The sequence below is a fragment of the Lupinus angustifolius genome, chromosome LG08 (assembly GCF_001865875.1).
Source record: "Lupinus angustifolius cultivar Tanjil chromosome LG08, LupAngTanjil_v1.0, whole genome shotgun sequence".
In the NCBI taxonomy this organism is placed as follows: Eukaryota; Viridiplantae; Streptophyta; class Magnoliopsida; order Fabales; family Fabaceae; genus Lupinus; species Lupinus angustifolius.
The window spans coordinates 22,418,898-22,441,555 of record NC_032016.1 but is presented as its reverse complement, the minus strand read 5'-3'; the positions used below and the strand labels follow the sequence as shown (position 1 = coordinate 22,441,555).

The following is a 22,658-nucleotide window of genomic DNA, read 5'->3' as shown; positions in this document are numbered from 1 at the left end:
CTACAACTCTGTAAAACGCTAGCAAAATCATCAATGCAGTGTATTATGTCAACTTTTGTATATTAACAAGGCGTTGGTCTAGTAGTTAAGGTTTCACTGAATCCCGAAAGTCGATAGTTCGATTAATGAGAACAATACTTGTTGGGAGAGGCAGCCACAGACCCAAAAAGAATTAATCCTTACTCAAAACTAAAAAAATTAAATTAATGTATATACCTTATCAATTCATAATATATTTATCAGTTGATTATAACTTTTCTGTTGTTTGGATTGTAGTAATGTACTAATGTAACTCAATAACAAACTTAGAAAAATCATAAATGTAGTGTATTATACAAGCTTTAATATCTTTATACACCAGAAGCTGACTCCTATATAATTAGGTTGCTCCCAACATCTTCGGAAGACATGGATAAGTCCGCTTAAATTAATTATTAAACTTATAATAATTAACATCGGAAAAGTATTTTGAATGCCAAAAAAGAATTCTGCTTTTATATTATAATAATAAATGATATACATATATTCGTAGTTTACTATATAAATATGTTTTTTACTAAACTCATTTATAAGAGATTGATTTAAAATATAATCAGATTCATTTTATTATCTATATAATTAATGTCTGGTAAGGATCATTTTGTTTTATGTTTTAAATATCATTTTCAAAGTTTTATATATAATAAAATAATTTGTTACGAAAACACTTTAATTTCCTTAAATAATTTGAGCGAAAAGAGGAAATAATTTAATTTGATGAATAAATCACACTTGTGATAAAAAAAACATATAATTATGAATAAAGTTAATGATGTTTTCAACTTCCTTAATCCCATGAAAATATTAAAAAAGGCAAGATATGCTATATTATAAAATATTATAGTCATAAATTATTTTTTAGGCTATAGGAAACACAGTAAATATAAATTGATGAATACTAGGACCTAAAAAGCTTGCCTATCATTCAGAAACGAATTACTTTTTGACAAGACTAACAAGGTGTAAATAGAAGACTTTGTTAGGATCAATAAAGGTGCTTTTTGTGACAAGTGGAGACTTGCTCTCTTGGATCATAAATCACCAATAAATAATAACTCATGCCTTAGTTTGATGAATGTCATTGCCACTAAACACATCCATTTCAAAATCCTTGAAAAAGGGAAAAGAGATGTACTAAGAAAAATAACGGGGTCCTTGTGGTGAAAGTTACCACAAACCATCTAATTAAAACACACAATAAGGAACATAGTTTACACTAAACATAAATCCAAGTTATTCAAAAAACTTACCTAACTACATTATAATAAGTCACAGGAATGATGAAAAGTAAAAGTAAGTCTTAGTTCAAGCTCTTAAGTAGGGAAGTCAATTCCCGAACCTTAATTCTCTCAGCACTCTTTTGGGGTGTTGAGAAAGGATTATGAAAGGTGCGTTCTTGACTCCTCCCCATCTTTATGAATAAGCCGAAGTTCCTCACCACCTTTTGATTTTCCACAATGCCATCCTCTTTATCCTCCTTCTTGTAAACAACAATAGAATTAACAAAAAAAGTGAACATTAAAGTGAAGTAGAAATTAAACGGGTGGGTTTTCTGAAGCAAAAATAGATATCAAGGCAAAACTAACTATGATATTCATTATACTCCTACTCAACATGATTTGATAAAATTCCTGAAACATCACTGCATTGGCAAACATTAACATACCATACATGAATATTTTCATTTTGTTTCAGTAGTAGAGGAACCAATGAAAATAACAATATACTGTTTTTTAATCTTTCCAATTCAAATCTTCAAATATAGAAAATAAAATAAAACAATATGTGACATTTTTGTAGTTATAGATAAAAAAAATTCTCAAACTAAAAAGGGTTGTGTTATATCTGGATAGGCTCATGAGATTACCTGAAAATGCATTAGTCTTGAAGCTCTGGAGATAAGGAGGCCTTGATTCTCTCAACAGTACAAGCAATAAGATTGTTAACAGTAGCAACAGATCCAAGAGAAAGCCTAGCAGTTGGAGCAGAATCAACCAATATTTGAAATGCCACAGTCAAAAGTGATCCACCAGGTCCAGTTTCACCAATGCCACTTCCATGTGTTGTTGTCCCATCTGGGAGTATCGCAAATCCTGACGGAAGAAGTGCTACATATTCTGGGTCTCCTCCATTTAGAACAACATTCATTGCAACAATATCTACTGGAGCATAGATCACAAAAGAGCCTGTTGAATCCATGCAGCTCTCTTGTAATATCAACATGTTGCTTTGGCTCGAATTGGCACTCTACATAAGGTTATAATTTAGTCAAGTATCACGTCACTGAAATTGACTAGAAATATAAAAGGTTCATAAAAGTGAGAAATGGTAGATTTAACTAAAAGATCAACGTACGTTCACTCTAAGTAGAGAAACACAATTTCCAGTTTCTTGTCCATTTGCAATGTGTGCCATTTCTTGGACAGCTCCACCATTCGAAAGAATATCCCACTGTTATTTCAAGGGATTAAAAAAGTTAAATGGCATGGAAAGAATATACAATAAAATTAATGAAGACGGGGTCATTAGTACTAATCCACAACCACATGTTTTATACATGAAAATGTTTCTTGTACAACTAACCACAACAAGTAATACAGTACTCTCTCACTGTACCTTATAAAGCCAAAAATTGTCCTAAAGATGTTGGATGGGATTAAATTAAGAAAAAGGAAGAAGCTAATAAAAAAAATTATACCTACATTTAGTGGCAGAATTAAAATGCAAATATAAAAAATGTGATATTAGTTCAAACAAATTGTTAAAAGTGTGTAGATAAAAAAAATAATAGATATGTAAGTGTTTGTATATTATAGTAATTGACAAAACTAATGCAAGTCTAAAAATAAGGTAAAATCAGTTAAAATCAAATGTTAAAAGTCTGTAAATATCAAATAATAAATATGTAAGTGCTATGTATATTATATACTAAATGGTAATGACTATGTAGCTTGTCAAAAATCAGGGAAGATGATGGAAGAAAAGATGTTTTTTTCCTAACAAAACTTTCTCACAAGGGTGTTCATTAAAAAGGTGATTGAATTTGATAGGAAGATGATTGAATGTAAAACTTTCTTTGTCAATTTGAAAAGGATATATAAATCATTTGAATTTGATAGGAAGATGATTGAATGTAAAAACTAGAAAAGTAAAACTAAAAAACTAATAATAGAGGAGAAATTCAGATGAATACATTTTTAGTAAGCCACATTTAGCAAATTAAGAAACTGACTATGACCACACAATAATGAAGCCTAAAAAGTTAAGTGGTTTGAATTATTGAATACCTCACTTCTGGAATTCTCATCACGGAGAAAGTCAAAAACTCTTCTTGGTGGAACTGGAAGCCAAAAAGAAGTTGCAGCACTTAGAACAATACCAGGGGGTCTTCCTGGGTCATCCACACTCTTTCGGGTCATGACCCTTACATCATCAGCACCAGTTCCACTCTGCAGTGTAGTCCATGTATGAGCAGTAGAAGCACTCACTCCAGCGCAAAAGCTTATAACCATTCTCTCTGCCAGTTTCAGCATACTCTTCCTCCCTTCTCGGTTTGTTATCACTATTAACATCATAAGTAATTACAGGTTTATCCAACATAAAAAGACACCACATTAATAAATATGGATATGAAAGCATGTGAGTTTAGTAATACCGCCAACTTCTCCTGTGGGTATGTTTGTTGCCATGGCACTAGCAAGCCTTTCACATTGTCGACCCAAGGTTGCAACCCAACGTTTTGCACCAAATGCATGTCCAGAGCTAACAAGCTGCTTGTAAAGATTATGAACACCTCTATCATCCACTTCCACATGTTCCACCCATGTCACCTAATGCATAGAACATTATTAGCTTATATAGTTAAGAAACATATAGAACAAATTAGCTCTCTTTGGTATATGAAATAATGACGATGATGATGGTTTTCAAATTACCCTTGAATAGCCATTGGGCATTTCTTGAATCAAACAACCAGAAGGCCTTCTTCTACATCTAGCTGAAGGATTAGGGCGCAAATTATCCAAAGACACATCCACTACTGCCCAAGTCCCATCCACATGTTGTTTACAATACCTTACAAAATAGCTTTCACGAGTCGGAACAAGAGGTGAAGGTACTTGTAGTTCTGCTGTCATCTGCATATATTAATCAAACAAATGGTTTTTGTACTATTTGCAACATCAACAAACTATGTAGTAGCTGGTCGGTTCAAGTGTTTAATAGGAAAAAAATGAAGTTGTATAAATATATACCACTTGTAAGGCACCATTGTAGTTCCCGGCCACCCCCGTTGATAAAACTTCCAGAGTCATGGCTCTTGAGACTATACCAGAGAACACCGTGGACCACTGATTCTGAAAATTACAAAGGGTTGTGTTAAACTCAATAAAAATAAGGATTAAAAATATGAAAAGTGAACACGTAGCAGTTAAGTTATTTACTGAGTTAAACATTACAACACACTTAAATTTATAAAAAATATAAAACCTCAACTTGGTACTCAATTAAGTACTTTTTAGGATAAATTATGAAGATGCCTTATTTCTCATCAAAAACTATTTTGATTGACATTTAAAAGATTTGAAAGCCAAGTTGAGATTTTTCATTTTTCAGTTTCCACAGTTTTTTTAGGAAGCAATTTGTCATCTATTACAAAGAAATTTATCTTCAAACTCATATTATACATGTAAGAAGCAATAGGTAGTAATAAAAGGGAAGAAAGATTATACCACATCCATGAGGATCTCAACAAGATTAACATGGTTCATGATAACAACAGTAGTTTCTCGAGAAGCTTCACATTTAAAGCCATTGGGTTTTGGTCCAATTCCTCTAGGAAAGGACCTAATGTATTCATCCTCATTTAGCACAAATTTTGTGCCATCCGGACTGGTCAACCAAAGAGGCTCGCCCATCTGTGCCATCCCTATGAGCTCCTCCATAGCTGCAACAGCAAGCTCAATTATTAATGGCTTATCAGCTTCAGTGGGTCCACTAATTGACCTTACAAGATCTCCACCACCTCCATACATATCACCACCGCGAATCCCAGCTGGATGGCCACCAAAACCGCCATTAGCCCCAAGTTCTAGTGGGCGTGGAGGAAGAGAAGGGGAAAGGTTTGGATAATTCACCATTGGCTTTCCCACGTATTTGGCAGCAATTCCAGAAATACGATCAATCTGAAAACCAAAAAAATGGTTACAGAATAATCAGTGATCAGCCACCTAATGTTGGGATAACATCTATTGTGCACTCAGTAGTTAGTTCCCAGTACCTTTGTACCATTCGATGTGCCATGATATAAGATTTGGTCAAAAGAAATATTTAACTCAATATTTCTTTGAGGAATCATGGATATATGAGAAAAAGAGTGATAACTTGGGATATAATGCGGATTTGGTTTAGAAAAATACTTTTTAACTTAATATTTCGGTGGTGAATCATAGGTATGTAGCAAAGTGAATGCCCCAATTGTTACATAAAAAGGTAGACAGGTTATGGTACCTCTTCTCTTAGCCTTGCATTTTCAAGCCTGAGGTGATGTTCATCAAATGACATTTCGCCCATAGCAGTTGGTCCACCACAATTAGGACACTGGGCATTGCTAAGAGCTTCCCTATACCTCATGTTTTCAGCTCTAAGCTTGTCGTTTTCGGTTCTAAGCTGTGTGTTCTCATGGCGTTCAGTCTGGGTCTGCAAAACAAAAACATCACATGTTTAAGGATTTAAAAGAAAACAAGTAAAACCTGTGCACGAGAGGATTCTTTTCACCCAAAAACACTCATCAAATCACGTAGGTTAGTTAGGGTATACCTTCATCTGAGTGCGCTTGTTCTGAAACCAAAACTTAACCTGCAATGGCTCTAACCCTAACTCCCGGCTCAGTTCCTTCCTTTGCTTGTCATCAGGGTGTGGACACTCCTTGAAGAAACTGCAACGAAAAAATCAATTTTTACATATCAGGAAACGATAATTTTGTTTTTTTAGGAATGGGATAAATTTTAATTTTGAAGATGAGTCTTACGCTTCCATTTCTTGGATCTGGTGTTGGGTGTGGCGGTGATAGCGCTTTTTCTTTGCGCTAGGTTCTTGGTCTTCACCAGATGCACCTTCTTGGTTTTCGCTACCAGACTTGTTAGCACTGTCCAACTCATCGTCACGGTTTGGAGGGATGTCGCTATTGGAAGTGTTCTGAGCCATGTTGTCCAATGTGTTGTGAAACTGGTTTGATTGGAACATGTCTTCTGATCTTTAAGTTTCTCCGATACTTATTGTTTTTCAATCTAAACAAAACAAAAAAGAACAATCCAATATATACAGTACTGTACACACTCACTAAGATAATAAGGCAAAGCAAATTGTGTAATTATGTAATTAGTTTGATGTAAAAATTGTGTTTTAAAAAGTATGGCTTTGACTAGGTTTTTTTAATTATTTTGAGAAAAGAAAGTAGATGGAAAAACGCGGCTTTAGGATATCGAGAAGGATATTTGGTAAGAGTAAGTTAAACCAAATTTCACTCGAAAAATGGGACCTTTTGAAGAAAGGATGCATAAAAAAAATGAATCTAGACATTAATTCAATATTGGATCAAACTTTTAATAAAAATTCGGGGAATTGAAGAGGTGGGTGGGGAATTGAGAATAAAAGGGAATTGAAGAAAGTGAAAGGACCTGAATGAATGAGGTGGAAAGTTTTAAAGCACCGAACTGAGAAAGAGTGAGACTTGAAGATGATCCAAACCAACCAACGTTGTTGTTTCTTACAAACATAAAAGAAGCTTGCATAATTCAAAATAAATCCCTCAGAAGATACCAGAATAGTTGAATCTTTTCTATTTCTCTCTCTTCTATCTAAGAAGGGTTTTCTGAGGTCCTTAAACTGAGGACTTCAGAGGTTTTTTCTTAGATTATGTCACCCGGTAATGTCAAAGGAAAGAGAGGATTAGGTCACAACAAGAAGAAAAGGAGAAAACACCAAAAACGCTGACTTATAAAGTGACAACCAAGAAAGAGTGAAAAGAAAAAGGGAACAGGCGTTATATATATTATGACATGAAACGCAAAGAAAGCGTTAAAGATTTTTATGATACGTCTTTTTGACAAAACAAAATCAACCTAAACCAAATCAGGAAATCAGAAAGTAAAGACAAAATAAAAATAAAATAAAATAAAAATCTAAGCCAGCGAAGATCTTGGAGATTCTAACCATGCTTCGTATGATCATATCTTTCACTATATTTTCTTACAAACTTACCGTTCCTTTTCATATTCTTTAGCATGCCCTAGGTTTGAACACTAAGGAGAGTAAATCTCACTAGGACAAAAAAAAGGTTGGAATCTTTTTTTCAAACACTATCATTAATCTTGTCCAACCTTAAAGAATCAGCTTTTGCTAAGATTTTTCACTTACCAGTTGGTGGCAGTTGTTGTTAGTGAAGATAAGTATGAGAAGATGGAGATGAAAGTATAGATCTTTTTTGGGTCTGTGAACTTGTTGAGAAAAAATAAGATGACCCTTTTGAAAGAAGGGTTTGAGGAAGGTTGTGGTGATAGTATAGCTTAACCAGAAAAGCTTATTGTTTTTTTCAAAGAGAGAAAAGGTGGAGAATAGAAGAAGGTAAGAGTGTGAGATTAGGAGAAGGGCATTGAAGGAGGGAGAGAAAGGGAAGTAGGGAACATATGGAGGAAAATGTGGCAGTGATGAGTAATTGCAGAGCGTATTGAGAGGGTGCAATTGCATTTAATGGGGTGTGAGAGAGGTGTAATTGCTACTGGGGGAGAGAGAGAGAACAATATTGTTTACCAAATTCAAAAGAAAGAAATTATTATTGGAAAATTAAAGTCAAACATGCATCATTTTTCAATGAACAATTTCGGTTTTCAAAATATATTTTTCTTTTCATTTTCCCCTTAATGAATGTGTCCTTGAGAAAGTTGTTAATACTTCTCTTTTTTTTAATTTTGATATTATTTTTAGTCTTTTTTATCAAGTAATACTTCATGGATGAATTGGAAATTTAAATATAAATTTTGGTGTGTGTATATAAAAAAAAATGCAATTGAAAGGGTATTTGTTTATGACTTAATCACATCCCAAAAAATTAACTTTCGTGAAAGGATCGGGAGGATGTGTCGTGAACAACAAAAGGAAAAAAATCAAGAATTTCATTAGCATTAGCATAATCCTAAAACAAACTTCCAAATCTGATAGTGATTATATAGAGTTCATTCAAATCAACAACTCAAGAAGCAATCCTTATTTTAAATGTATTTTTATATGCCAATATATATATATTAACAATGTAAATGTTTTTTATACTATCAACAAATTATTTGTCATTCATATATTAATTATCATTAACTCTTAAATAAAAGTAGTTTAAATTAATGATGAATAATATATTGACAATATAAAAAATTTATATTAACGGTGCATACATTTTGTACTTATATTTTACTGCTTCATACAATTTGTCCCGCAATGTGGTTGGGTGGGAACTCTAGAATGAATTCTCACCCTTTGAGATGTACTAAAAATCTATTAATTTTATTGTTTTTCTCTTAATTTTAAGTAAGAAATAAAATATTTCTCGATATAATGAGATAAATTATTTTTCTCATCTGTTAAAATTATATCATGTGTCTTTTTTATTTATTTTTTATAAAAATATTTGTAAAATTAAACAAGATAGGATATATATCATACTTTTATTGGTTGGAGAAGATAAATTATTTTCTTGTATATCTATGCTAGCTTTGGTTTTTTCTTTCCAATTTTATTGTAATATTAAATAATATTTTTCAAAATGTTAATAAATGAATGTCTTACCAAAATACTATTACTTACTAAAAGAGTTGAATAAAAAGTGAAAGTAATTTAATTGAATTTAATGGTATTTTTGTTTTTCTAAATACACTGAAACTAACTAAAGTAGTTTTATGAAAGAGACAAAACCTGATATAAGGTCTCATTTAGATAATGAAAATGAACTATAATGACCAATTATTTAATGAATGTAAAATCTATGTATTGACCTATAAAAGTTAGTGTGTATAGGCACTCCGTGCTTGCTGGCGAATATCTTGTCATACTACATATTCAATTTTTATATATTTCCTTTTTTTGAATTAAAATGTATTTGTTGTGTTCGATGTACTTTATATTATATTTTTGTGTGTTTATGATAATGTTTAATTTAAGATGATATATGTGGTTAATTAATGTATTGGTGGTAGTTGCTTAGGATTATATAGTTTTTTTGTAAAAATTAAATAATGTTAAGGGCAATATAGGAAATGAAAATTACACCATAAAGGAAGTTATTTCAAGTTTTTGCTTTATATAATACTAGCGTGTTGAGAGTCACTATCGTGTCTGTCAACCCGCTTTCCTGTCATTATAAATGTTAAATATAATATTTTGTGTTAAATATTTGTAATCTACAGTTGAATTTATTTGATTGGTGTAACATTCATGTTCTACATTAAAAACTGATAGTCATAATGAAATAATAAGATATAATTAACCAAATAATATTAGCATATTTAGGTGGAGATGAAAATTAGATTATATATGATTTTTTTTGTAAAAATTAGAAAATAGTGAGGGCAAAATAGGGAGAATCACAAATTACACCATGGTGGGTGGTTATTTTGGGTTTTCCCTTTATAAGTAGTATAGATAGATTTATACATAATTGATATATTATTTGTCATTCATTTGTATTATTTTTATTTAAAAGTCAATGATGACAAAAATGAACGGTGAATAATACATTGATAGTACAATGACAAACTTATGCAACAGGTTAGTTCCTTATTGTATTTTTTTTTTTTGGTAAAAAAAAACTTGGCAGCTTAATAACTGTATTAATACTTTTTAATATAATAATGAATTAATCATTAATGGATACCTAAACTGAATTTACCTTATAATTAAATATATCATATTTCTCATTCTCTTAATTAGTGGAAATAAGTGGGGATTAAATAATGAAAACTTAATTAAGATATGACATACTTTTTTAACATATGTGGATAAATCTTAGGATTTAATATGTATACATTGACAGTGTAGTGTTTTTATACTGTCAGTAAATTTTTATCATTCATATATTAGTTAATATTGACTTTCAAACATCATTATTACAAATCAATTTTGAATGATATGCCAACAGTGTAAAAAACTTTACACTATCAATGCATAGATTTTAAACTCTAAATCTTAAATATAAAAAATTGTATATTGAGTCTTCAATATGTGATATTGTTGATAACCAAAAAAAAGTGATATTGCTCTCAATCATTATCATATAATATACTAAAAGCTTTTGCCTACTATTATTTGAGGAATAAAGGAAATGTTATAAACATAAAATTAACTTTCCAATGTAGATTTTATATTATATTTTTTTGGATTCTTTAACCATTTAACAAATCAATTTATTATACTACGTGGCCATTTATTGATAGGAGTCTTATATATCGATAACTTAATATAAAACTTTTGAAATTGAAGGGTGTGCACATGTATTAAAATTTTATTAAGTGATTAATTAGAAGATTGTTATATCTTGATTAAATTTCATTCATTTAATATTCATCGTATTCGAGTAATTAAGAGGCGATAAGAAATGTGGGGCAGAAAAATAATGTAATAGATAATGGCAGGGTTCGTGGAACTATAACTAAATTTTGAGTTTCTGGAATATAATACTTAAAACAAAACGAAAAGGTTATAACATCACCGGTTTATGATGGGAAGAACGAAGAAGTAATAATAATGTGGAAAAGTGACGGTTATAAATTATATTCTAAAGAATTAATATAAAAGAATTCAGCTGATAATGTAATAATTTTTGTAAATTATTAAGAGAAAAATATGCATATACCAACATAGAATTTTACACTAATATTATATTATTTGTCTTCGTTTTTAATTATTATTGACTCTTATAATAAAAATATAAATAAATAATCTGATCATATATAAATTTGTAAATTGTCACTCCATAAATATTGGACTCATTATATATTAATGCGTCATGGACGGTTTAATCGTTAAATGTTATTATTGATTTGAAAATAAAGTTAGACACATTGATGAATAACAATCTGTTGACGGTAGACAATGTCAAAAAAATTATATTACATGATTACCATGGCATACATCCACCAAACTCTTATTATACTCAATGGAATTTCCTATTCTTTAAGTGTATAATATATACACTGTAAAAGTTTATAAATAGTAATTATATACTTATCATTTATTAGTATTATTATTTTAAAAAATCAATAATAAGTCATAATGAATAGTGTATATTATATAATAGACTAACAATATATAAATTAGTACATACATATTTTTCTCATTTTTTAAACCATAGATTAAATGTCCTCTACAATTATGTCCTAGTAGTAAACAATCACTGTGAACAATAAAGATCTCCCACAACATATTTAACATAAAGCACATATAGATGCATGAATTATATATATATTAAAATTTATTTTTTATGACTAATAATTATATTCTATTGTAAATTTAATTATTTACTCAGTCATTAATATAATACATAGCTGAATATATATTAATCAATAATATATGTAATTGTGTTGGTTTCGTGGAAAGTTGACACATTTCATTTTTCGTAAAATTATCTTTTGTATTTTTAAAAATTATATTTTACTGAAAATAACACTACTTCAACATATTTTATTAAAATCTATATTATGTGAATGCTATTTTCAGTTGTTTAATTAAATCTTTGGGCTGCAATATAAATTAAAAACAAAGTTTTATATATTGATATTATCTTCAATCATTTCATAAAATCTTTAAGATTGAATGTATCCCCAGTCATTCCATAAAATCATTAAGTTTGAAGCACAGATTAAAAATTTAACTTAAAGTTCAATGTGTGAGTACTATCTTCCATCATTTCATAAAATCGGTAATAATGAATTTTATCTTCAATGATTCCATACAATATTAAAGAGCGGAACATAAATTAAAAGATTGTATTTTTATGCTTTTATTGGTTCATATCCAGTTTCTTATACAAATATACGTACTGTTCTTTGTTGACTGTTATAAAAAGATTAGTTCCTTTTTGCTACTTCAGTTTTTGATATATTTTAAATTAAAATTAGAATGAAAGAGAAAGGAGAGTTTCTTAGCTAAGCAAATAAATACATTGATGGAGCACAAAGGGTTGAAGATTACAGTAAAATAAGAATCTACCTATAAGGAGGATAAATGGCGAAAGATTTATGCTCCATTTCGTAAAAATAAAAGAATTGGACCCAAGTAGAGTTATCTATGATAACTTCCTATCTTTCCTTTCCCTTTGCTTGGTCTTGATGGTAGTGCTTTGTATTTCTGATTCGTGATTTAAGCATTCCTCATTCATCTCCCATTAGTTTGTTTTCTGATAACAGCTATGCTCTACATATAACACATCCAACCCAGTTTTTCATAAGTGTACCAAATGTTGGAAGAAAATGAATTACACACACCTCACTCTTCACTCTATGGCAGAATTGTTTGAGAAGAAGTATGAAGATAAGAATGAAAGAATCAAAGAATGCATGAACTTGTTATTCACTTAACTTTGAATACAAGGCATTGTTACTATTTATAGGCTTAACAACCATAACCAACTATAACAACCATCTAAAAATAGCCTATTGAATTACAAAATTCCAATACTCTCCCTTAATTCAAAACAACTACAAGCAAACTACACTTAACATATTCCTTAACTCTTTGAACCTATCTATCTTCATTGATTTGGTCATAATATCTACAATTTGTAAAGCTGTCCCACAATGCTTCAATTGTATCTTGCCTTTCTCAACTTGATTTCTAAGGAAATGGTATTTCCTTTCTATATGTTTACTGTGTCCATGACATACAGGATTCTTTGCCAAATTGATAGTAGATTTATTGTCAACCAACATCTCTACCTTACCATCAAAATCAACTCCCAATTCATCAAGCAAGGAGGTCATCCATAGAGCTTGACACGCAACATGGCATGCTGCAATATACTCTGCCTCACAGGTAGATAAAGCCACTACCTCTTACTTCATAGAACTTCAAGATGTTGGTGAACCAGATAGGAAGAACACATAGCCCATGGTGCTCTTCCTTTCTAGTGGATCTCCACTCCAATCCGAATCAGAGTAAGCAACTAGTTGAACTTTGTTCTCTGTTTGCTTATGGAACAGAATTCCAAACTCAGGAGTACCCCTTAGGTATCTTAGAATTCTCTTGGCAGCAATGAGATGTGATTTCCTTGGATCATTCATGAATCTACTCACAACACCAACATTGTGTGCAACCTCTGGTCTTGTGTGACAAAGGAACCTTAGGCAACCAACAATCTGTCTAAACAGTGTGTTGTCAATCTCAGCTTCATCTTCCTGCTTGCCTAGCTTTAGATTGGTCTATGCAGGTGTCTCAGCAGAGTTGCAATTCAACATATTGAATTTTCTTAGTACATCTTGAGTGTACTTTCTTTGATGCAATTCAATATGGTATTAGAGCCTTCGTCCTAAAGGTTTTGATTACCTCTGTGCATTTTCTACAATAATTATTTTTCTCTTCCAAGATTCAACAAACACAGAAAAAGATGGAAATTGAAGTGATGGAGAATAATGCAGAAGATGAAAGCAAAAAGGAAGAGAAGCATAACATGAATTAAGAAGGAAATGTTGAAGGGGTGAAGAATGATGCAGAAGAAGATGAAAGCAAAAAGAAGAAACAAATTTTCAAGAAGGAATGGTGCAAAAAGACTCATGAAGAACTAGTTCTTGGCAACCAACACCACATTCACACACCTACTGATTTTGAAGGAGCTGTCCAAAAGGGAATGATGAAGAAAACAATGATACCCAAGATCTTGTGTTTTCATTTCACAAGGCTTAAGAGAAGGCTCTTGAACAATATACATTTGCAAATGATTGCTTGGAGTGGAAAACCTTTTGCAGCAACAACAACAATGTTGTTTCAACTACAAAATTACATGCCTATGTCAAACCACCCTCGGTTGAGACATCTGCTAGTGGAACTAAGAAATCTTTGAGGGCACCAAAAGCAGTGATAGTCCAAAGTTCTCATGCAGAAACTAAGAAGAATGCAAACATCAATAATCAAGAGAATAAGATTTCAGCTTCAGGTAGTGAAGCAAGTTCATCACAAAAGGTAAATGAAGATGGATAAGAGAATATGGAAAGCGAAATTAGAGGCTTTACAAAGATACAAAGAGTCGGTATAAGATATGCAATTTCTTGAGTTCTTTTTCATACTCAAAGAATCCTCCAACATTATAAAACCATGGAAAACCCATGGGAATATGGTCAAGATTTCTGACCAGGAAAATAATCAAGTGGTTGAGAAAATTCAATCACGTGAGGATCAAGATTTCGATCCATCACACTGCTATCAAATCAAATTATCAAGCTGGAGTCATTAACATTTACCCTCCAGCTTGAGGGGGACTATTGGAGATCAAAGCTATCATGACACATTTTACACATGTGATTAATATCTTAGTTAGTTTGTTAAGATGTTACTTGTATCACAAATTATCTTTGTATTGTGTATATAAGCATGTGACTTGTAATCCTTTATCAATGAAGATTCACAATATTCATTTTATGTTTTCGCATTATTTTCGCAATAAGAAGTGAGAAAGAAAGAGGTGAGAAAGAAAGAGATGAGAAATATATTAGATTTTTGTGATGTTTGGTATAAGAGAAGAAAGAGAGAAAATAAATAGAAATAAATATTTTCTTCTCTTTCTTTTTTGTTTGGTTGGGTATAAAATGAGAAGAGAAAGATAGTGTTATAGTTCAAATGACAAAAATGTCTCTAACATAAAGAAAAAAGAAAGAAAATTGTTGTGTTATTATTAATTGAAAATAAATATTATAATTATAAATTTTATTACATATATTTTATTATAATATCAATTAACTTTTTTAATTGATATTTTTTATATTCAAAATAGACTTATGTATATCAATATCATTTAAAACTAATAAGTAGAGAAAATAAAAAGAATTTAAGAGTATTTTTGACATTTCAACTTAAAAATTTATTGTGGTCACATCCACTTTTTCTTCTCTTCTCTCTTTCTCTCTTCCCAACCAAAGGGAGAAAAACTTTTTTTTCTCTTTATTATCTCTCTCACTCTTTTCTCTCCACACTAATTCACCTCAAACAAACAAAGACTTAATTCTATTTCAGTAGTTATTTTAGTTTTATTCCCTCTGTTTGTAGCGGCCTATATATTTTTACTTTCAATATATATTCAATCATCTCCTTAAGCAAACAATACAATAAGTAAGGTTATTCATTCAATTTATGTTTCATGAACAATTTGTTTACTCCTTCATCATCTCCTTTAGCAACCTTTGCAAAAATTCAACCATGGAAAGTTGCATCTTTCAAAGTATTATCCCAAAGCTTACCTTGGATTAATATATTAAATGAAGTTTTTGTTTCCTGAACTCTCTCTATCACCATTTTGGAAATGTAACTTATTGCCATTCATTGAAATTACAAGCTAAAACTAGCTACTTATACAAGAGAAAAAGAATGTTTAAAAACTAAGAAATTAATCAAAACGATTACTAACCTAATTAGTTATCTAACCAATTTGAAGCATGATTCTTGAAATCGAATCTTGAATGAAGAATCAAACATCGAGTCTTGATTGAAAGAAAGAAGAATTAGTTGGAATCTCGATCCTAATGTGATTGGATTCTCAATCGCTTATTTATGTTCTTGGTCAGAAATCTTGAACAAAATGACACAAGACTTTTATTGAATTGATGTTGTAAAGAGGATAGAATATTTGAGACTAATGAATTCTATTGATCTTATTGGTTAGAAATTTTGACCATTTCTCCATGGTATTAATTTCGTGGCTCTACATTGTTGAGAGTGAAACTTCATTATTGTAAGACACACACTCTATATTCATTGATCAAAGAAAAGAATGTGTATTTCGTTCATTGGACGAAAGGATTCAATGAATTGAATTACAAAGAAATTATCAAGATATTATATAGACAATACAATAGACTTGATATTATTTAACTCCTAATTACCTAATTCTTAACTAACTAATCTATTTTGCACATGTTTTAATCATGGAAATTATGCAAAATGTAAGTGAGTTTAAACTAATTACTAGCTAAATACAATATAATTGAAAATACTGAAATATATTTCAACACCTCCTGAAGCTCGAGAGTGGATATTGGCAATTCATATCTTGAACATAATATGATTAAATTGTGAAAATTCCAAAGCCTTTGACTAACGGTATGCATGTCTTTGCATCTGTCTGTATAATTTACATATAATATTGGAAGGTCTTTCTTCACCAATTGCAACTAATTCTCATGCAACTTAAGAATTGCATAGAATAATAGCCAAAGAAGATGAATAATGGAATAAATTTAAAGAGATTAACACATTCTTCAACATATAGCATATGAAACTACGAACGGACGTTGGTTCAAATGATACATGTTTGATTCCTTTTAAGCAAGGTCTCTGGTTCGAGTCTTGTGGATAGAAAAAATGTTCGCAAGGAGAGTTAGCCCCACGTACATGTGGATGTTCCCGACTCGGACATGATTGCCTCTAGTGCGAGGATACCTGTGGGAAACCAAAAAAATATAGCATATGAATTCTTAGAATAAAATAATTTGACATTAAAAGTAATGATATTGTTCATCAATAACTAACACAATAGTAATTAAATGAGATCAATGATATTATTGTTCAAGAGTATCATTTTGATTTCTTAGAAAAAATGAGATAAATATAGAATATGATAAAATAGGAACAATATTTATTCAATAATAACAATGCTAAAAAAATCCAATCTTAGTTTTTGATCAAATAATGAGAGAAATATAGAATATGATAAAATATGAACAATAATTGTTCAAGAATAACAATACTCAAACTTATTAACAACAGTTTCAATAGCAACAGTTCTTATTGCATATTTTAAAAAAAAATATTTTTTGTATTTTTCTTAGAAAAATATAACCAATATATTAAGTAGTTTCTTAAAAAATATATAACTAATTCTTATTTTTTTGTACTGCCAATGATATCTCCTAATTTTTTTGGGTAAAAAATTAATCTCTTTTTAAAATGTATGATTGTTGACCCTCTCAATAAATGTCACTTCTAGGAATGAAACATTTTTTTTGTTTTCCATATGTATTCTCGTATTGGAGACAATCTTATCTAAGTCGGAAACGTCTACAATTACGTTATTTGTGGTTGCAATCAAAGTATATTATATATACCAATAGAGTATACTAAAATGTTGAAAGAATAATAATTAAATTTATAAAATGTGAAAGTAGATTAAATGCGGAATTGCATTGGAAATAGAAAATATTAAAAGCAATGGTTGGGAATAATAGAAGTCATTAATCATTAATAAAAACATTTGAGAAACTTCAAAATTATACTAACCACTAAAAGTAAATTACTTTTTACCTGGCAAACTTCAAAAAGTCAAATGTCAAAATTAGACTCCAAGTGGCAAATACAATTTTCACATATCACATTCAACGAGTTGAGAAGCCAATTGCAAATAGAAGAGTTAATCACCTTGTTTCTATTGCTGTAGATGGAGATCATCTATCTCATTCTATGTCCTAAACTAATTAGAGTGTTTTATTTTATTACTTTTTGCTTTTAAATTTTTTATTTTATTTACTTGTTAATATATAATTAGCTTATAATAAAAAATGAAACACCATTAAAAACCAGTGATTCTCATCAATTTTCCATGAGGGTCCTCAACTCTTTCCTATTTAATTTTAAACGTCCTCTCCTTCTCTAGCTCCTTCTTTGAAGAGTGTATTATTAGAGGTGTGACATGTTATACATATAGACTATTATATCCACTATTATAATATAGTAAGAGTATAATATTTATGTACTGATAATGTATGATTTATATATAATTAATGTATTATTTAAATTTATTTGTATTACTTTTATTTTGAGTGAATGATTGAAAATGAATAATAAATTATATAAAAATAAAATAAATTTTTTTTACATTATTAATATATATATTTATCCGATAATAATGATTTTAGCCTTTTATGACTTGTAATTTTTTTTTATACAATTATTTCATTCACCATGCATTGTGTATTATATTTGTCTAAAATTCATTGAAGATTAAGACCAGAATAGTATGTGATGTGATGATAGTATACATCTTCTTACATTATAAGTGAACAGATATTGAACTCTAAATAAAAGAGTGTTTGTATGAATATTTTAAATACGAATAATTTCCTATCTCATGGTCAACAATTTTTTTATGTCTATTTGTGTTTATTCGATTATGTATAAAGTAATAATATCTCTTTGGTAGAAAGTGTAATGGATTCTTTATATTTTTTATTATATATATGTATATATGATTAACAATATTTATATTTATATGTATTATTTCATATGTCAAATTATATATATATACAACAATGACTAATATTAAGAAGACTTTAACTAAAAAAATAGTCATTATATTTAATAACTTTAATCAAATCTAGGCTGAGTTTGAGTTCAAAATCTATCACATTCAACATATCGAGTCAGGTTTGAATTTAAAGGTTGTTTCGTTCAACATTTTGTATCCTGTTAGTTCTAGGTTCAAAAAGTAACTTCAGGTTCAAAGGCTATTTCATTCACCCGAGTGATCCTCATCCCTAATTATAAGGTTGCATTCGGATTCCCATCGGTCAAAATTGTCATGAGATCAGAGGCAAAGTTGATCATTAATAAGCATTTTGGTATTAAATGAGGACTCTTTTAAGATATAATATCATTGCCATTACTACTATAATAATGGAAAGGAAACAATTTTACAGAAGGTATCTAGCCCTTGCCATAATTGGGGAATACTCATACGTAAAATGCATTTAATATGGAGGAAAATGTTGAAAGGAATTCAATATATCCAAGGAAAACATGATCCCTGCCTTTGACGCTAATTAGTGACATGATCCCTGCCTTTGACGCTAATTAGTGACAACATCTTCCAATTTATGAGTGTTGTATCATGTTTTATTTTTTCATGTCAATAAAAATATATCATCTATTTAGAAAACTTTAAACTTTTATTATTGTTGTTATTTTTGTATTATTGTTATTGGTGTGAAATAACATATAAAATATGATCTAAGACATCATATCTCTATTCGAATTTATGAACCTATGAGCTTTTCAATATTTTCCTTGCTAGAGACATTGAAACACTATATATATATATATGCGAATAATTTTTTTTCTCATAATAGAATATAAATCATAATTTTAATGATTGAAAAAAATAAATTATTTTTTGGTATTATGAGATATTTTATTCTCTAATTTATTGGTCACCTTTATCTACATTTAGTTAAATCCTCATTGACTACGCCCAGTGTTCCCCTCTTTCCATTATTCTGTCTTTATTAACGATGAAAGGTGATAATTAAGACGCAAAACAAGTATCATGTTTTCTCATAAACGGGTCATGGTAACAACAGTCAAATTTAAGTAAGAACCCATCTGTTTTTCATAATTTATGTTATTTTGATAGGATAGATTGAAAAAATATACTTAAGTTAAAAATATAATTATTAATTATTTTTTTTATTAATCAGTAATCACAATTGGTAATATATGAAATGTCACAAATATATTTAAGTTAAAAGTATAATTATTAATTATTTTTCTCATAATCTTAATTAATAATATATGAAGTAATACAAATTATGAGATAAAAGATATTATCATTATAAAGTATATGCATATAAATTGTGCATGTGTGAATGTTTTATTTCCGTCCACTACTTATCCTAAACTATTATCACAAAATAGTTTATATATCAAATGTCAGAAATTTTTATATAAATTTAATATGTATGTAATGACAATAATATTTATAATAATGCGGTTTGTTTTATAACCGATATTATATTTATAATACTAGTTGAAACTATGAACACAGTAGCAACTTAATATATCTTGTTTCATATTGTTAATCAATAGTAGTGATTTGATTTTTTAGACAGTAATTTATTTGTACTAGCGTGTCGACCAGTATTATGTACCAGTTGACTCAATTTTTATTTTTTTATATAAGTGTATAAGTATAAAAAATGAAACATATAAATTTAATAGAAAATGTAAATTTAAAAATATAAGATGCAATAATTGATATGATATACATAAAACTTTTATAAATTTATCGGGCATCTCATAATCATTATTATGTTGTTGGATATATTTTTTCATGTACTATTGTTTTATTTTTGGGTTGAGAAAGAGAGAAGATAAAAAAGAAGGTGTGGATGAGTAATAATGTATTAATGAAAAATGAAAGCAAAATGTGGAAGTTTCCATTTATTAAGGAGAGAGGTTAAAAAAGATAAAAATGAAATTTAAAAATTATATCATGCATAGTGATTATTACTTGTTTTGAATAGTATAGATATATCTATATAATATGATTTATTCGACTGCAGGGATATATGCTAGTAAGTTACTTCACTGGGCAAGAAATGATTTATTTCAGAACTTCTTCCCCCTTTATTTATTATGGTAGTTGTGGTTTCATTTATTGATTTTTCTTGGTGAAGTTTGATTTATTGATTAGTACTTGTTTCCCTACCTTCCCCTCATATATTTTCTGGGGACAAGAATCTCTCCAACTTATTTAATTTGTTTTTCCAAGATAAAAATGTAATTAGATTACATAAAGGGTAAAAATGTCACTTGTCGAATATTAAAGAAGATCTAACCATTTTATATCGGAGAAATGCCAAAACTACATGTCCATTTCTTATAGGCCACCATGATGAAACCCGTATGAAAATATGGTAGGGTCTGCATGGATGTAGTTGTAGTTGTCATAGTCACAAGGGAAAGCGAGTTTATATGGATCCCATATTTGTCATTATTGACTTAAATAATGGAAGGATGAATAAACCGTTGAAGCTGGAAGAAATAGCCTTCCATTTTATCTAAACGAAGCAACAAAAAAAACAAGAGTAGTAAAGGAGGCTCTCTTAGCATTTCAAACGCCACAGAAGTTAGGGTAATTTGAGAACGTGGCTAAGTTAAGTGAAACAACACACATAGCCATGGCGATCCACTGGCGCAATGGAAGACTTCATTTCCTTCTAGCACAAGTCCTTGTAGCTGCCATTTCATATATAAACAGCTTATATACAAACATCGGTCAACATAGAGTTAAATTTCTTGATGTGGAAATCAATATGATATCATATACACCTTATATTTTTCAAATCTTAAAAATTTATTTGAGAGTTGGATTTTAGAGAAGAATAAAATAAATAAAAAGTTTCAGAATATCTCACAAATATATTAATAAATATTTCTGGACATAAGCCGATCCAATTTGACATAGACATATCCTGTAATATTAATGGTATCAAATGTTATGTTCGGTCTATATATATTGACAAGTGAATTTAAGATTTAAATTAGTTGTTAATTTCTAAAAGTTTTATGTTACTAAAAAAGAGAGAACTATCTATGCCCATCTCTTTTATTTCCCAAATATGAAAGTTGTAGAGATTAACTATCAAATTGAATCATAAAAATAACATAATCGTCAAGAAAGTGATTTAAAAAATAAAAATTGCCATCGATGTTATCGATAAAGTAAATTATATTAGGTAATAATTATTACCTGTATATTTAATTAAATAAACTCAAGTACACGAAGGAATTATAAGTATACATCTCTTAAAAATAATAAAAAATTGAGTGAATAATCATTTTTTAAAAGCAGAGATATAAAAATTACCAGTTGTTATTAGATTTTTTGAAATCTGATATAACAACTTTATATTTAGTAATTCAAAATTGACACACTTTCTATCATTAAGCCAACTTGTTCAACTATAGATAGATTATGTGACCTTTAGAGAGAAAAACACAGAGAATTACAAGGTGTGTTAAATGGAGGTAAATTTATTTGGTTGGTGCACCCTATTGTGCAATGACTCATATATCTAGATAACAACAATACAAGTTATGAGCTTGAGCTTGGGCTGATATAAATGAGTTTGGGTAGAGGACTATATATTTATGTTATGTTAACTTAATGTAACAAGGAGAAGAATAGTTAAACACTAATCCTAATTCTCTAATAATATATAGTGGTAGCCGCCGAACGCTCCCGGGGACGTATGCACAATTGACCGAACCTCGTTACCAAATCTCTTGTGTTATTCTCTTGTCTCTGTACTCTTTACTATTTGATTGTTCACTTGTACTCAACAATTGGTATCAGATAGCTCTTAACTCAGGTGCCAAATTCGAGGTGAGGAAGTTCGATGGAACTGATAATTTCGGATTGTGGCAAAGGAGGGTTAAGGATGTGTTGGCTCAACAAGGTCTATCAAAGGCGCTGCGTGAGAATAAACCACAGGGTATGAATCAACTGGATTGGGAAGAGATGAAGGAAAATGTTGTGGGAACCATACGACTCTGTCTATCAGATGAAGTAATGTATCATGTTATGGATCTGGCGTCAC

The 22,658-nt window shown here is 29.8% G+C and overlaps 1 protein-coding gene across 2 annotated transcripts; it reads right to left on the bottom strand.

The window, feature by feature from the left end:
- On the bottom strand, positions 1,107–7,793 carry LOC109355208 (homeobox-leucine zipper protein HDG2-like). 2 transcript variants are annotated; one of them, XM_019598222.1, is made up of 12 exons: positions 7,456–7,792; positions 6,068–6,326; positions 5,857–5,974; positions 5,548–5,736; positions 4,770–5,222; positions 4,293–4,394; positions 3,975–4,175; positions 3,695–3,869; positions 3,327–3,601; positions 2,395–2,490; positions 1,907–2,286; positions 1,107–1,516 (listed from the first exon to the last, which is right to left on the bottom strand). In XM_019598222.1, exons 2-11 carry the CDS (start codon positions 6,280–6,282, stop codon positions 1,918–1,920), a joined length of 2,193 nt encoding a protein of 730 aa, XP_019453767.1. In that variant the 5' UTR covers positions 6,283–6,326; positions 7,456–7,792; the 3' UTR covers positions 1,107–1,516; positions 1,907–1,917. The 2 variants fall into 2 exon arrangements, with proteins under 2 accessions (XP_019453767.1, XP_019453768.1); XM_019598223.1 differs by having other exon boundaries at positions 1,405–1,519; positions 7,456–7,793.

Bases quoted from the DNA above. Each gene is read 5' to 3' on its own strand.
- LOC109355208 (XM_019598223.1), bottom strand. From the start codon at position 6,282: ATGTTCCAATCAAACCAGTTTCACAACACATTGGACAACATGGCTCAG. The intron at 5,975-6,067 runs GTAAGACTCATC...TTTTCGTTGCAG, and splicing joins CAGATCCAAGAAATGGAAGC to TTTCTTCAAGGAGTGTCCAC. The intron at 5,223-5,547 runs GTACCATAACCT...TTTGGTTTTCAG, and splicing joins ATGCAAGGCTAAGAGAAGAG to ATTGATCGTATTTCTGGAAT.